The sequence below is a fragment of the Nothoprocta perdicaria genome, unplaced genomic scaffold (assembly GCF_003342845.1).
Source record: "Nothoprocta perdicaria isolate Ctin4 unplaced genomic scaffold, notPer1 scaffold_79, whole genome shotgun sequence".
Classification (NCBI taxonomy): domain Eukaryota; kingdom Metazoa; phylum Chordata; class Aves; order Tinamiformes; family Tinamidae; genus Nothoprocta; species Nothoprocta perdicaria.
The window spans coordinates 2,268,382-2,283,221 of NW_020456076.1; the positions used below are offsets into that span (position 1 = coordinate 2,268,382).

The 14,840-nt window shown below is 35.7% G+C and overlaps 1 protein-coding gene across 1 annotated transcript in view; it reads right to left on the reverse strand.

The window, feature by feature from the left end:
* Positions 1 to 2,607: 2,607 nt before the first annotated feature.
* CPED1 (cadherin like and PC-esterase domain containing 1) overlaps positions 2,608 to 14,840 on the reverse strand; it is a 132,524-nt gene continuing 120,291 nt past the window's right edge. Inside the window, exons 19-23 of the mRNA XM_026051699.1 lie at positions 9,900 to 10,120; positions 9,536 to 9,637; positions 9,248 to 9,335; positions 7,561 to 7,707; positions 2,608 to 3,050 (exon numbers count right to left, since the gene is read on the reverse strand). Coding sequence (XP_025907484.1) covers positions 2,823 to 3,050; positions 7,561 to 7,707; positions 9,248 to 9,335; positions 9,536 to 9,637; positions 9,900 to 10,120 — 786 coding nt within the window. The 3' untranslated portion in view covers positions 2,608 to 2,822. The remainder of the gene's footprint in view (positions 3,051 to 7,560; positions 7,708 to 9,247; positions 9,336 to 9,535; positions 9,638 to 9,899; positions 10,121 to 14,840) is intronic.

The following is a 14,840-nucleotide window of genomic DNA, read 5'->3' on the forward strand; positions in this document are numbered from 1 at the left end:
CAAGATATTTCTCTACAAACATGGAAATGCTTTGTATTACTGGCCAGTTATTCTGAAAATATTTACTAGGATGGACATGATCATACGGGTATGTACTCTGCAAGACTGAGCCTCAAATATCTATGCAGCATCTATAGAGTTATATGAGATACAACAGTGAGTTATAACTCATTGGACACTGACACGTCATGCTACAGCTTTGTCTAAAATTTCTGAAATAAAAGCTGAGATCACTGCTGTCAATGTAGAGGTATTTATTTTCGGCAGCATAGTTTCAGACTATCTATAGCTTAATGCAAGCCTTGGTTCCATTCTAAGCTTCGTATGCTGAGCAGAAATTAAGCAAAATTTGTTGCAGTTTGATGCCCAAGTTGATTATTTCAATTCTTCCACCAATTCTAGGTCATGGATGTCTCAGGAAATGGAACTGATCTTGGCTGTTAGGTCCTTTGCTATTTTAATGGTAAGTAATGACACTAAGGTCATTACTTAGTCATGACAAGCTAGTAACAGCTTAGATGACATTGAGGTCATCACTAAGGTCATACAGAAAAAAATCCTAAATTCTCTATTAATTCTAATGTAATAGGAATAATATAATGCTTATTCAGGAAAAATGTTTTAGCAGATGTGATAATTCCAGAGTAAAATATTAATAATAACACATGCTTTCACTAGAATTCAAACATAGCATTTTTTTATTGTCTTAATCTGAAAATTCGAATTCGTATGAACAAGTGATACATTCATGTAATTTAATCTCAGTCTCCTTTCACATAGCAATAGATACCAGATATATTTTAAAGTTAAATAATGAAAAATGTGTCTTGGTACATTAGATTTAGTCTGTACTCCCTCCATTTAGTCCTGAGACTGCATGGATCATATATAGTGATGAAAAAAGAATTATTCAAAGGGTGCATTTAAATAAAGATCAGTTTGCAAATTGTACCAATAGCTTATACACATATACACATAGAAACACAAATGAGTAATAAAAAACAGAAATCATAAAGGAAATTTTCAACTTGCTACATTTGAAACAAGATTTGAACAACATTAAGACATCTGTGTGTACAACACATGTAAACCACCTTTGTGATGAAACTGGAAGTGATGAATTGCACATTTGCCAATATCAGCTACAGTATAATAAAGTCAGCTCTTCATTATTATAGCTTCTTCATATATGTGCTTTAGCAGTGGCCTTTGATTAAAAATATCATAAAAGCACAGTCCACGTCTTAAAGACATTTATGCACAGAAAGTAACAGTGACAGCATGTGGATTTAAATGAGCTAAAAAGTTTAACAAAAATGGAATTGTAATACACCTATCTTTGATCATCTTAATAACAAAGACATTTGGCTGGAATTTGCATGCACTGATAGTAATGGCAAGATATTAAATCCTTCAACACTAAGATTATATTAGAGTCCCAGACCCAAAGATTGTACATTATTACACAGATAATCGTACTACCCATATCCAAATACTGACATTCTCCATATTTAGGTTCAATTCTTCATTCCTCTTTCGTGTAAAACTCTGTGTCAGGGAAAAACGTACATAGAAGCTTAGGGACATTCACTGTCAGCACAACAGCAGTTTATACAGAAAGCTTATAGAGAAAATGAGAGATTCACACTGTCTTCCTGAATGTAATGTTATTGTCTACATTAGGAGCTTTGTCAGTATAGAGGGAGGCCTCCTAATTTAGCTATGTCTGATCCTCTTTTTGAGGATTCTCTGACCATCTAGAGAAGTCAGACTCCTAATTCAGCTATCTAAATCAAACTGCACAGCCATTTCCCATCATGTCTCCATATGCCTTATCTGAGGGAGCAAGAATTCACCCATATTTGTTCAGTCAGGTAGTCAGTTAGCTGTGACCACAGTACTGATAGGGACTGTGAAGGCTGAGTACAGCCTTTCTCTGCCATGAAGTGGCCTGCACACTGTGATGGAAAATGCCAGAGGGGCTGGGAGACGAAACACTAAACACCTTCAGGGGCATTCTGCCCCTGCAAAGCATGAGATGTAGTGCTTCCACCACAATGAACACTTGTTTAGCTTACTCTTAAGAACATGTTAAACAGTCTTCTTGAACATGTTTACTCTCTTAAACTGAGACCATAAATAAGGTCATATTAAGGTATTCACTATATTTGCGTATGACATTGTGAAAGTTATAATCAGTCTCAAGTCTAAGCAACCTATTTCTACATTAGAACATGCAAAAAAGGTGTAGATATCTCTCCTGTTTCATCTAAGATAGCAAGAAGGGGTGTGGTTTCACTAAAAAGGCTAGAGTTCAAAAGTTGGTGTCCTCAGCAAAATACTAGTAGACCTTTTGTGTAAACCAAGTGTCAAAACAGAAAAGATTGATACTGAAAGGGAACACATCCATATAAAACAAAATACTTTAAAATGGAATGTAAGCAGTTTCTAAATAGATTAAAATATTACAGTGACTTTATAAATAGAAAATTAGGTACTGCTGAAGAAATAAAGCAGTCTTTTCCAAATACTTCAAGTGTACATATTTCTCTCTTTACTATCATCAGTACAGTTGCTTGACCTACAGCTGTTCTAGCACTTGGCAACAGTTCAAGTAACTTCCCTTCTTCTCTCTTTGGCATTTCTTCATCCTGCATTTCCAAACCACAGATTTGCCAGGATACATTTTGATTTCGTAAAATTTTAGGAAAAATATTCCATGTCTTCAATTCTGTTGACATGTGCGCCTCAATTCACAGAAGCATGTCATCAATTCACCATAGTCCTTAGATTGCCACACAGGTAGCTTCATCCAGGAGAGTTTATTTGCTGACAAGCTCCCTTTTCCTTGCACAGAGCCTGCTGAGAAGGATTTCAGAATAAACTTGATTTATTGGACCTCGGACATGATATGGGGACTGAGAATTTGTTGCATAGTCTTGCAGCTGTGATGACTTGCTTTGAGTGCTGATAAATTTCCTCAGTGTATAGTGCCTTGATAATGTCATTGTTGCATGAGGACTTTCTTCAGATGGATTGGATTTCACCACCTGCAAGAGAAATGACACATGTGAATGTTTTCTACATGCACCTAGAAGGATACACAGCTGTGTGCACACAACTGTTGAGAGATTTCTCCACAAGGCAGGTGCTGGTATTATCACCTTGAGCAGCAAGTTACTTACTTACAAACATTATTAAGGTGAGTCAACTTGTTGTGTTGCATGCTAGTTAAAGTACCAGATCATATTTACTCAAGCACTGAAATCTAAATGCTTAGCCACATTGCAATCATTTGATTGATTCTGTAATGTCTTCAGTGCACTGCACTCTATCTTATCTTCATTAAAGACAGTTTGATCTACACTACAAAATTCCTATTTCATGACTTGCTATCATAAAAAAAAAAAAAAAAAGTCAAGGCAGACCTGACTTATGGGAAGTTATAAATCTGTCCAACACTCTGCAGTTCACAGCTCAGGAACAGATTTGATCTCAAGTTCTTGAGGAATCCATGCTGTGTCTCATCTATGATCTTTGCTAGAACTTCCTAGCTCTCAGGTCTTGATGCAAAATGTTGGGATGAGAAATAGTTTCCACAAGAAGGGGCTTATGGTTCATGTTTTTAACAGATATCTCCCAATTTGGATCACTGAAGCATCTTACTGAAATAATCACAGTGTGGTTCAGTGACAGTGCAAAAGAACCTTTCTTTTTGACTCTCAGATTTGTCTAAATCCCTGGGATTACCATGTTTAACTGGTGTCAAATAATCCAATGTCCATTTGATGGGCGTTGAAAGGAGCATGATATCTCAGGGGTTTACTGTGAGATGTTCAAGGCCTAATCTCAATGCATGCACAATGACTGATGCAGAATAAAGCAACTTTAGGAGATCTTCAACCTCAGAAACTTGTACAGATGCAGAACAGAGGATCTCCACCAAGGCAGCCCAGGCAGTGGAAAAGACAGACAGCACAAGACATGCCAGGTGGTTAACCTACATTCAAAGAGAAAAAATATGCTGATATGATAGAGTTCTAATAGTCCTCAATTTTGCTGCCATAACAATGGAGTACATCCTTCAAAGAATTGACTGTATTTCTAGGTATTCTCTATATATTTCATATAAATATGCAAATGTATAATAGCTTTTTACATATAGGAGATACATTTAGGGTCATTTAGCAATCACTCAGAAACAATACTCATATGCAATGAAGCGCAAAATAAATGGACAGAAGCAAATCAATTAACTGCGAGTGAAGAAATAACACATGCAAAGGCTTAAAAGATAGAGCTGCTGTGAGGGAGCTGGCTGAATTTAAAAAAGAACAAGACTTATCCATGCAGAAAATTAATATATCCTATGATCAATTTGATACAGCTAAGCCAAGAGCAATTATTTGTTTTCATGTAATTACTGCAGATCCATTTTTTCTGAATTAGTGCCTTAGATCACATAACAGCTTCAAAATGATGCCACCTTGAACCAATCACCCAAACCACATTCTTGTTAGGCATAATCTCTAAAGCATGCAATCTAATATTCATCCTGCAGCCAAGCACTGATTAAGTTAGAAAAATTCCAAGGTTTCTATGTTGTGTTCATTAGTTCATTGTCATTAAATTAGGGAATAAATCTGAACAAAAAGTAGATTCTATAAAGCCTTTTACAGACACTGGCCAATCTACTTTCTCCATAAGCATTTGAGTTGAATGAGCTAATTAAAAAAAATCATATTTGTGTGCATGAACTGGACATGTGTTTGCACAAAACGTGCTGAAGTTACACACTGTATTTTTGCCCCAGTTCAATCTAAACACCCAGGGAGTCCAAATTCCTTGGCAATCTGAGCAAAGACTGTAGGTCCGTAGGTCAAAGGCTGTAGAATTGTAGTCATAGACATTCAGGATAATCTGAGGTGCTCTGGAAGTGTATTAGTCAGAACCCAAAGAATTTTATCAGGACAAATAGGTGCAATAGCTTTCTACTTGATCAGCTAGCAAGAATTAAAGGAGAACTACTAAATACATTTCCCTTCATGTTTTCTGACTGTAGAGAATGGCAAGTCCCCATTCCCACAGAGTTGTCGCTTACAGAGGGGTGCTGTTTTCTGGGAAACTAAGAGGTCATTTTCGAGAGAAAGAAAGTGAAAGTACAAAGCAATGGACTTAATCCTTCTCATCTGGCTTCATAAAACATGAAAAGTCCTGGGATTTTATATAGTGTTCTTGGCTCAGAAAGCTTCAGAGGCAAAATGCCATTTTCCTGGTGCAAACTGCTTCAGCACCTGATGAAACTCCACTTGGCAGGATGCAGAAATAAACTGATAACAAAACTGTTAAAATTAATGAGATATCAAAACCATTCAAGGACTTTCTTTTTCCTTTCCTCAAGGACCAATGTTGCTTTCTGGTGGCTGATGGGTTCTCCTGGGCTCATCTATGCCTCTTTCAGACATCATGGCCTCTGAAGCCTCATTAACAACATTTCTTCAAGCCACATTCCTCCCTGATCCTCCCCAGAAGCATATATTCTCTGTTAAGATCCCTCAGACTGAAAAGCAAGGCCAAATCTGCACATGAGCTCATACAGAATGATGGAGGAGTGTGTAAAAAATGATGACTGATCACACCCTGCTGTTTTTCACCCAGTTCTATGAAAGCATCTGAAATATTTCACTTTGAAGTTCTCCATTTTGCTCAGAAAGTCTCTGGAAATGGTGAGCATTGCAATGACCCATGAAGACAAAAACATCTGGGTTCTAGAAAAAAAAGAGGGTCAGTATATGCCTGGGTGAAATGGAGAGAGGCATTTACTTCCCAGGACTGATTATTCATTGCATAAATACCTGGTCCATGATTTACTCCCCCTTTCCCAGCTTCATTTAGACTGGGCTGTGTCCATTTCTCTCTAATGTATTGTGGAGAGTAGATTAAAGGATCAGTTAACTAACCATGTGTGCTGTGCTCGGTCTCACAGGGGGATATAAGCCCCAGCAGAGGGACGTAAACATATGAGCTGCTGAGGGGCTAGAAATCAACTGTGACTTCCACACTCAGTACACGAGATCAGATGGGTCAGATAAAGCTCCCATTCCTATGCACTGCTTCAGTGACCCTAGTGCTGGTACAGAGTCCCAGCCAATTGCAGCTTGTTGCTATCTTCTCTCCACCTTGAAGAAACATTTATCATGTGAAAAGACCTCTGAGACTGGGTTCTTTTTTTTTTTTTTTTTTTTTAATGTTTAAAAAGAATATTCAAAGCCTTATTGTTATTAATCTTCTCTTTCTCTTTTTTTTTCCCCTTTTATTCTGCTGTAGTGACTGCTGCATCTGAGAGAATTAAATAGAATCCAGTAGCTCCAAGCAAATGTCCATGCTCACTACATAAGAGCATGACCAGCAAGCAAGATTCCACTCTGAAATCTATGTCTGAATTTTACTATTGTCACTTGGAATTTCAAGTTTTTTTTTTTTAGTCTTCCTTCATAATATTTCCTTCATCTGACACATGAAAGCTGCTGTGGCTAACTGAACCTAGGAAGATACAAGAAATGCAAAGCCTTTCTTTGATGATGGGGAAGAACACTCATAAAAAAAGACACAAAATATACCCAACATATATCCTAAGGAAACTAAAACTTTGCATATCTTGTTTTTGCAAACTCTTTACTTTCTCTGGTTTGGCAAACTTCAGTTTGATTTTGTGCCCTGGTATAATAATGCATTTGTTTGTTTGTTTTTGATTTAATCCATGGACCCTTGTCATTTGTAGTATCGTGTGAAGATTCCTAGCTAGATCTTTGAAGCATTAGAAGAATATGTCATATTTTACAATGACTATTTTACAATGTCTGTTTCATTCATTCCAACGATTGTAAGATGAAGTACAGAATCTCTACAGATATTCAGAGAAAATGAAAAGAGAACTATTCACACTAATGAGAATGAATGACCTACTATTTTCTATTGGTATAGTGAATTATTCTACCTATTCTAGATAGCCCCCTCAGGCACATGGAAGTAAACATACAGCAGGAAGATAGGTCTTTATTTTAAGCTCCATTTTCAATGTATCAGTGGTTTGATGGGCGTCTGCTGACCAGCTCTGTTCTATTGTAAAGCCAGAAGGTGTAAGGCTGAGGTATGATAAACAGATAAATTGAATAGATCCAAAAGTAGTAGGAATATATAATGCACTGCAAATAATGTGAAAAATTGGAAAATGTACAATATCCTTTTCTACAAATTAGCTCTTAACAGAGTATGCCTTTTTTTTTATTGTGAGGCATTAAATCACATTTAGCCAGTCCTCAGGTCCTGTTCCAGTCTGAACGGCAAGTGACAGGTACCGTCATACTGACTGTCATCTTTGTGATTTTTATTCTGGCCTAAATTTGACTCATGACTGTGATACTTGTGGGATGCTTTTGGGATACTTTTTTTTTCTTTTTTTTTCCCCTCAAGAATCAGGCAGTTAAAATTTCTTTAAAACAACCAAGAACAACCCCCCCACACCCTGCAGCCCCCTCCACAAAATCCATAAGCTATTACCTCATGGAAATGACAGCCACACTTCCCTTGCAGGAATTCTTTGTAGCGTCCCATTGTGATGACAAAGGTGTCAACAACTTCATAACCATAATTTTTTGCTGTATCCAGAATCACCAAGTTTTCATTCCATAACTTTTGCACTTCCTTCTGCATTCCAGATGAAATATTCAAATATTAAAGCATTATCAAAAGGACTGTTTAAATGTTTTATTCTAACAATTGCTACATTCCAGATATTAATTACTCTAAATTAATTCATGAAAATAGGTAATATGGGATATAATTCAGGAAAAAAAATGTTTATTACATTTTGTTTGTTTAAGAAATCATGAAATCTCCTGGACAAGATGTGTTCAACTTCAAATCAAAGTCACTGTGACTGAGTGCAGTGCCATGGGAATCTATGAAATAGTTATACTGAAGAACAGATTATTTATTATTTCTCAAGATACTACAAGGAGGACAGGAATAGAACAAAGATTATCTATAAATTTATTAAATTGGCATTTTTGATGCTGCAGACAGAAAGGCTTTCAGAGTAGCTGGGGTAATCCACAAGTGTACAGCACCCAAACCACATGGGTAATTTGGCTTCTGATTCAGATATTGAAAAGAAAAGTAATATGGGTACACACTGTAGTTGCTCCTTCTCGAACTTAACACTGCTGAAATCTATGACAGAAGCTAAAATAATTCTTCTAACTGATTCCAACCACCTCCCTAATTTATCCTAATTAGGCAGGTACATAAGTCAGGAAAATGGGTGGAATCAAGAAGAAATTCAATAAAGGGAAGGCAGATAGTACTAACTTGGAAAGAAAGAATAGAAAAAAAGCTAGCAAGGCAGTCTCAGTAGCTAAAAGAATGATGAGAGAAACAGTAAATCACATACTGAATAAAGCAACATGTAATGATTGCAAAAATAGGTGAATGCCAGTTTCCAATGTGGCAGCACTGTGTGTAAACTATGACAGCTAATTATTTTCTCTTTTCAACACTTGTGAATAACTGGAATGTTACATGAACCGTGATGGCCAATGTTTATTCTCTTCTGTCCTGCAGCACTTCCCAGCTTTGTCTCATCCACATATTTTATATGTATTGTCTATTATATGTTATAAATAGAGAATTTCTCTAAACTAAAAATATTGAATGAGCTACACAATATATTAAAAAGCCCATCTGTTACTCCGAGAGTCGTGGACATTATTGGAACTGACTGTAACACCCTATTAACATATAAATAATGGGCTAGGCTCACTGGTACTTTCCAGCTGCTTTGCAATGTTTTGCCTTCATATGTTGTTTAGGATAGATTTATGAGGGTCTGAGGAGGGTCTGTGCTCTATGCAGTGCAAGGAACAACCTGCCTATCTCCAACTCAATTTCTCAACTTTTGCACTAGGCTTCATATTGGGAGTTTTTCTAGTTCTTGGAACAGATGACTGAGTCTAACTTCTCTAATGGCTCTCCAATTATGGTGGAACCGATGAATTAGCTGTAATTGGTTTGAATCTGCATCAGCCACCCATATTAGCAAATCCAAATATTTTTCTTTCTTTGATCTACTTGATCTACTTAAAGCTTGCTCAGCAGAGGTGGTAAAGTATTTTCACCAGACAGCAAAATTATTGCTGAAATGACAAGTCTTCCATGAAAATGCACTCCAAATACATATGTAGCTTACCTGTGATAAAGAATGTATTCCATCCACAGGTAGGTGGAAGCCCATCCCTATAGATTTGATAATCACCAGAATATTTGATAGATTTTCCCTGTTTGGGAAATAAAGGAAGTACATGCATTTTACTTACAGGCACATTAGAACATACTGCCTTTTCTTTTTTTGCTTTCAGGTAAATGTACACTCATGAGAAAACACATGAAATATTTGTATTTATATTTTTTGGTGAAGTTTATTCTCATTTATCATATCAAGATGTGACTTGGAATAATATTAAGTACATAACATTACCTGTTCAACACCTTCTGAATAATTTGCAGGTGATTGGAATTAAGCCACTGAACACCACCTACAATTAATACAGTCTGGTCTGTGTTCTCAAGGGGACGTGATCTGAAACCCAGAAAGAAAAAACAACACATGCTGCCTTAAAACAGATGGCAAACATTTTAACTGCATTGCATTACATTTCAGTGAACTGTATCTGGCATCCTGATCAGAGGCCTGATGTCATTTTCTGCTATTTTTCAACCACACAATATGGTCTGCACACATTATACTTAATTGTTTACTGACTTTAATTGTAAAGTCTGTTAAACACATTTGTGAATAGAATGAAAACACAAGCAAGCCAGCGATAGGGTTTATACTGTACCTCTGCAGCAGTTGTTCTAGTGCTTTCTCGAATGTTGGTCTCTCATTTGCACTCATCCAAAATTGGGGATAGTAGGAGTAACTGATAAATGTTTTCCCTTCATTGATATTGTGATAGCATTTAACATCATGGGTCTTTTGCCATTCCTGAAGAGTCTCATTTACTCTTTCTATTAAGTAGTACATCATTCCTCTGTTAGTTGAGTCACCTATAAAAAGAATCTTTGGATGGGAAGAAAGGATGTGATTTACTTTTGGTAGTTACACACTGCAAAAGCATAATCCTTATGAGAGAGTATTGCTAGGCTGCAGGTTTGCAAATTCTATTTGAGACTGTCTAAAAATTCTTTCTGTAAGCTGTCTAGTCCTGTCATCTCAATGCTACTATTTCCTTTTAGCAAAATATATTTGATGTAATTAACAAAAACGCATGTCATGTGTTAAAAGACAAAAAGTAAAAGTTATGGATGATTACAGCTGTATGGTTATAATTCTGTATTTTTTATCCTTCCCAGTCATTTTTTTTTACTTAGATTTATATTTACTTCCAACTGCTAATACAAAGCCTCTCTTGATTACTTGCAGCTTCCTGCTGTAGTTCCTCCAGTTCATCATGTGGTTTGTTGCTATAGAGTGTATCATCTCACTTAGTATCTGTTTTACATAAATGTGAATTATTAGAATTTAAACCTAAATAACACACATAATAATGAATGCAGTAGCTACCATACTTGCAAAGAAAATATATTTTTGCCATTTCAGGAGGTAAAGAGGAATATTTTGGTGAGACTCTGAAAACTCTGAAGTGAGTTCTGGTATATGTGTGACGTGATGATAATGAAAGAGAGCTGCCTGAAGACATCTTGAAACTCCATCAGTTTGACAAAAGTCTCTTTGAGCTTTACTGGGCTGCTCTGAACTTGTGAAAGAATAAAGAAACTGAATCTGATTTGACCCTACTCATCCTACAAAATCAAGCATTTTTGTATGTGGAGACCATGTAGAGAATTTCACATGATTTTTTAATGCACTTGCTCTATTTTTGGTTGATAGGACTGACATTTCCTTACGCTGAAAAGAACATGCAAGCAGTGACCAGAGGCAGAAAACCCAGACTCATTGTGGTTTGCCAGTGAAATGCTTTATGATGTTATCACCACAGTCCCTTCAGACATAAACATACATATACATACAACATAAATGTAAAACTGGGAGTCAAAAACCCCACAGAGTCTTAACACAGTAACAACCTTGTTTGTCTTCACTGCAATATGTTCCTTTTCCTCCCCTGGCACTGTCCTTGGTTCTCTTTCTATTCACAGTAGTTGGCGCCCTTTAACTTGGGGTTTTGTTGTTTATTCGGTTTGTTTTTTGATGCTTTACCACTTCCACCTTGAATATTTCATTATGCAAAGAAAAAATAAACTGTAAAAAATGACTCAGACTTAAGAACAAGCTTGCAAAGCTTCTCTCAGAGTTCTTACACAGTGAAAATATTTTGGATTCCTGTCACTTTGTGCATCACTCTTTAGCCTGCCCCTTCAGAATCACCACAGTTTTGGAAACTGATTCAATTTCCAACCATGAACCTATTTTGAGTAAAAATGATCCATAAGAGTGTGGATCATTTTTACTCAAAATAGGCTCATGGTTGGAAGTTCCTATAGTATTAGAACAGTTTAAGATGAACATATCACAATCTGGTGGCAGGACCAAGAAAGAGCATTGACAGTGACCTGAGCCATTGTTGTCTGCAGAGAAGTCCTTGACAGATTACGTATGGTAGCAAGAAATCTAAAATATTCATAGTGCACATAGAGATTCTTTTGTCTCCTATCCTAGATCTCTCAAAGTTGCAAGTTGCTTTATAGAATAAATTCTCAAATAGCTACATTACACATTTAATGGGGTTTCCAATATTCATGTTATATTAGAAAAAGTCTCTTTAAACCAGTTGAAGACTCACAGTAGTTAATGGTCCTTTGTAACAAAAGGACTAGTTGGATACTCACTCTTTTCTTCTCTCTCATTTAGAAAGATGCACCAAGCTATTTACAATGAGAAAGATGGTAAGTCTGCATTTACAATATGACGAAATTTTAAAGTCAGTTGAGTTTTTAAACAACAGTTTTTCTGATTTTTAAATCTCTCCAGTTTGTATATATCTATTTCTCTTAAATCAGTCTGTTTCATATATCCATCACTATAGTATCTAGATAGCAGTTCTCAGATACTAACAAGTAAGGATATTAAAGTGTAATGTGAGTGAGGCTACTGTTAAACTGTAGAGTGAAAGCATTTCTTCAAATCGTGGAACTTCATTAGTGCAATGATAAACTGTTCTGCTAGGTTATGCACCAGTTGGTGGAACATATTAGCTTGTTTCTCCTTTAAATCTTATATCATATAATACCATTTTTTATCACTAACTACAGTACTTTATAATTACAGAGGAACATATGTGGCACTAAACTGTATGGATTTGGCAGAAGTGGCATTTTTATTCACACTTCATTCTAATATGACTACTATTCTGTTATTTTGTCCTTGCAACTGTATTTAGTATAATCTCACCTTCTGATGAATTGAAATAACATTACAAAACATTTAATAAAGGTAAAAAGGAGAGAAGAACTATGGACAAGGTCAACAGACATGATAAAAAAATGTACTGTTTTGTTGACACTGTGTATCTACTATCAGTCCAACTAGAGCCAAAGTGTCATTTTCAAGATTTTCCAGGTCAAACACTGCATAGCATCAAAAACTGAAATTTAAGTCACCAGTCTCTTTCTCATTTTTTTCACATGTTAAAAAAAAAACAAATTAACTCTCCCCAAACACACACATACTCTATTCATTCTATTAAATACTTTAGCATTGTATAGCTTTAAAATTTCTACACATCCACATACATCTGAGCAGTGGATCCATGTGTGAATTTTCAAGCTTGCACGGGGATAGTGAGCTGGCAAGGTCTGAAGGAGAAAACAATCAGTGGGAGGGCAATGTGCACACTCATTTAGAAGATCTGTACCAGGAGAAACAAGCAATTTGAGATTGTTTTTTACAGTAACAGTGTTAGTCCTTAAATGCTATGGTTCTTGGCACTACAAGTAATACAAGCTGGGATTTACAACAGTGCTTTTGTTGTTGCCCTGATGTTTGAAAATATGGAGGAGATGATGGCAGTCAGAACAGAGGATTTTTCAACCTTCCAGTATAGCTGGAAGAAACAGATAATCTTTTCGGTCCAGACACATTTCTTCAAACAATATCACAAGACTGAAGAGTGTCCACCACACATCCCTCATTGAGTAAGGTTCTTAATCTTAGCTTACACACTCAGTATACTGTGTATGCTGTAACTGTAAAAGGGATATTCTCCCAAAAAAGAAGCAGACATTGCAGAAAGAAAGAGGGAAACCTCAGCATAAAAACTCACATTCTTCAATTAAACAAGAGATTCAACAAATCTGAATATAACCATTCAATGTAACTGAGCGTGTGGTAGCTATAGCAACATTTATATCATTCAGTTGCACCAGCTTACTACAGTTATGTATGTACCATGTAGTATTTAATAACTATTTAAGCCAACGGTTCTGTTGATAATTTTGAATTTAGCTCTACAACATTCAGGAGCAAAGTGATGGTTCAGGTGTTTAGAATATGTCATATTTCATTTTCTTTACAGTTAGTAAAGCTTAGTCATGGGCTTAGTCATGGTCAATGGAGAATTTGTCTGAGGGATGACTAAAAGATGAGGCATACATAATAATGTTACTAGACATATATATAATTACATATAATTTTACTAGACACAGAACAACATTTTCATGCAGACAGATGTTTTCAGCGTCCTTTGTTGCCAAATATTTGTGTGAAAAAAAATCCATTATAACTTTCAGACTTCAATAGATTGTGTAAGCATAGAGGAATTCACTTCTTAACCAGACCTATCATTATAAATTAACCACACTTAAGAAATTTAAACACCTGTAAGTCCAAAATACTCTTAACCATAAATGTTAATAAGAAATTCTATGCTAAAATTACTGTTTTAACAGCTGAATTTTAAGTACTTCAGCAAATATTGCCTTTTCATATTTCCTGTTCTTAATTGCATATGACTCAATGGTACTTTATGATAAGACTAAACACTTACAAGACTAAATCATTTTTGAATAATAAACAAAATACATACTCCCCTTCTATTGAGGCCAGCTTTCTATATAATTCTTATTGGAACAGCTAATTGCCTGTTATAGCCCCTTTCTTTTCACCTATTTTAAGAACAAAAATCACAGCGTTATATCTTAAGAGAATTGTATAAATCTTTCAACAAAAGCTTATTAACCACAATTACAATGTATTTGTTGAGCCACTATAATAGTAATGCCATCATTTCTGATTAAGATTGCCTATTTCTTTGATACAAGTACAGCATATGTATGTACTTCCTCAAGTACTAGTATTTACAGAACAATATAACCTGCATCTTATTGTCCAGAAAAGGACTGCAGATATTAAAGCGAACAAAATCCACTCAGACAGATATCATCTTAGACTAAATGCTTCAGAAGATTCCTGTTTATCATGTCTGAAAAACAAACATATGGTTGATTATTCTTGCTAACACATCATAAAGTCGAATAAGGTCTCTTCTAAACTTTTTTTCCTGAAAGTATATCCTTTCTCAGTTCTCCACTTATTTGAATTTTATTGTTTCACTCTAGGAGGTCTTTATGTTTTCATGAAACAGAAACAACTCAAGCTCCACCACAATTTCATAAGCATACAGATTAAAATAGTAGTTAATGAAGATGCGAAAGCATTCGAAGCCATATTCAGGGTAAATTAAGTTCTGCTATGGAAAAGGAGAATGTATTTTTAGAGATGATCTCTGAATAAAAAAACTTTGATATAAGCCATAGAAGCA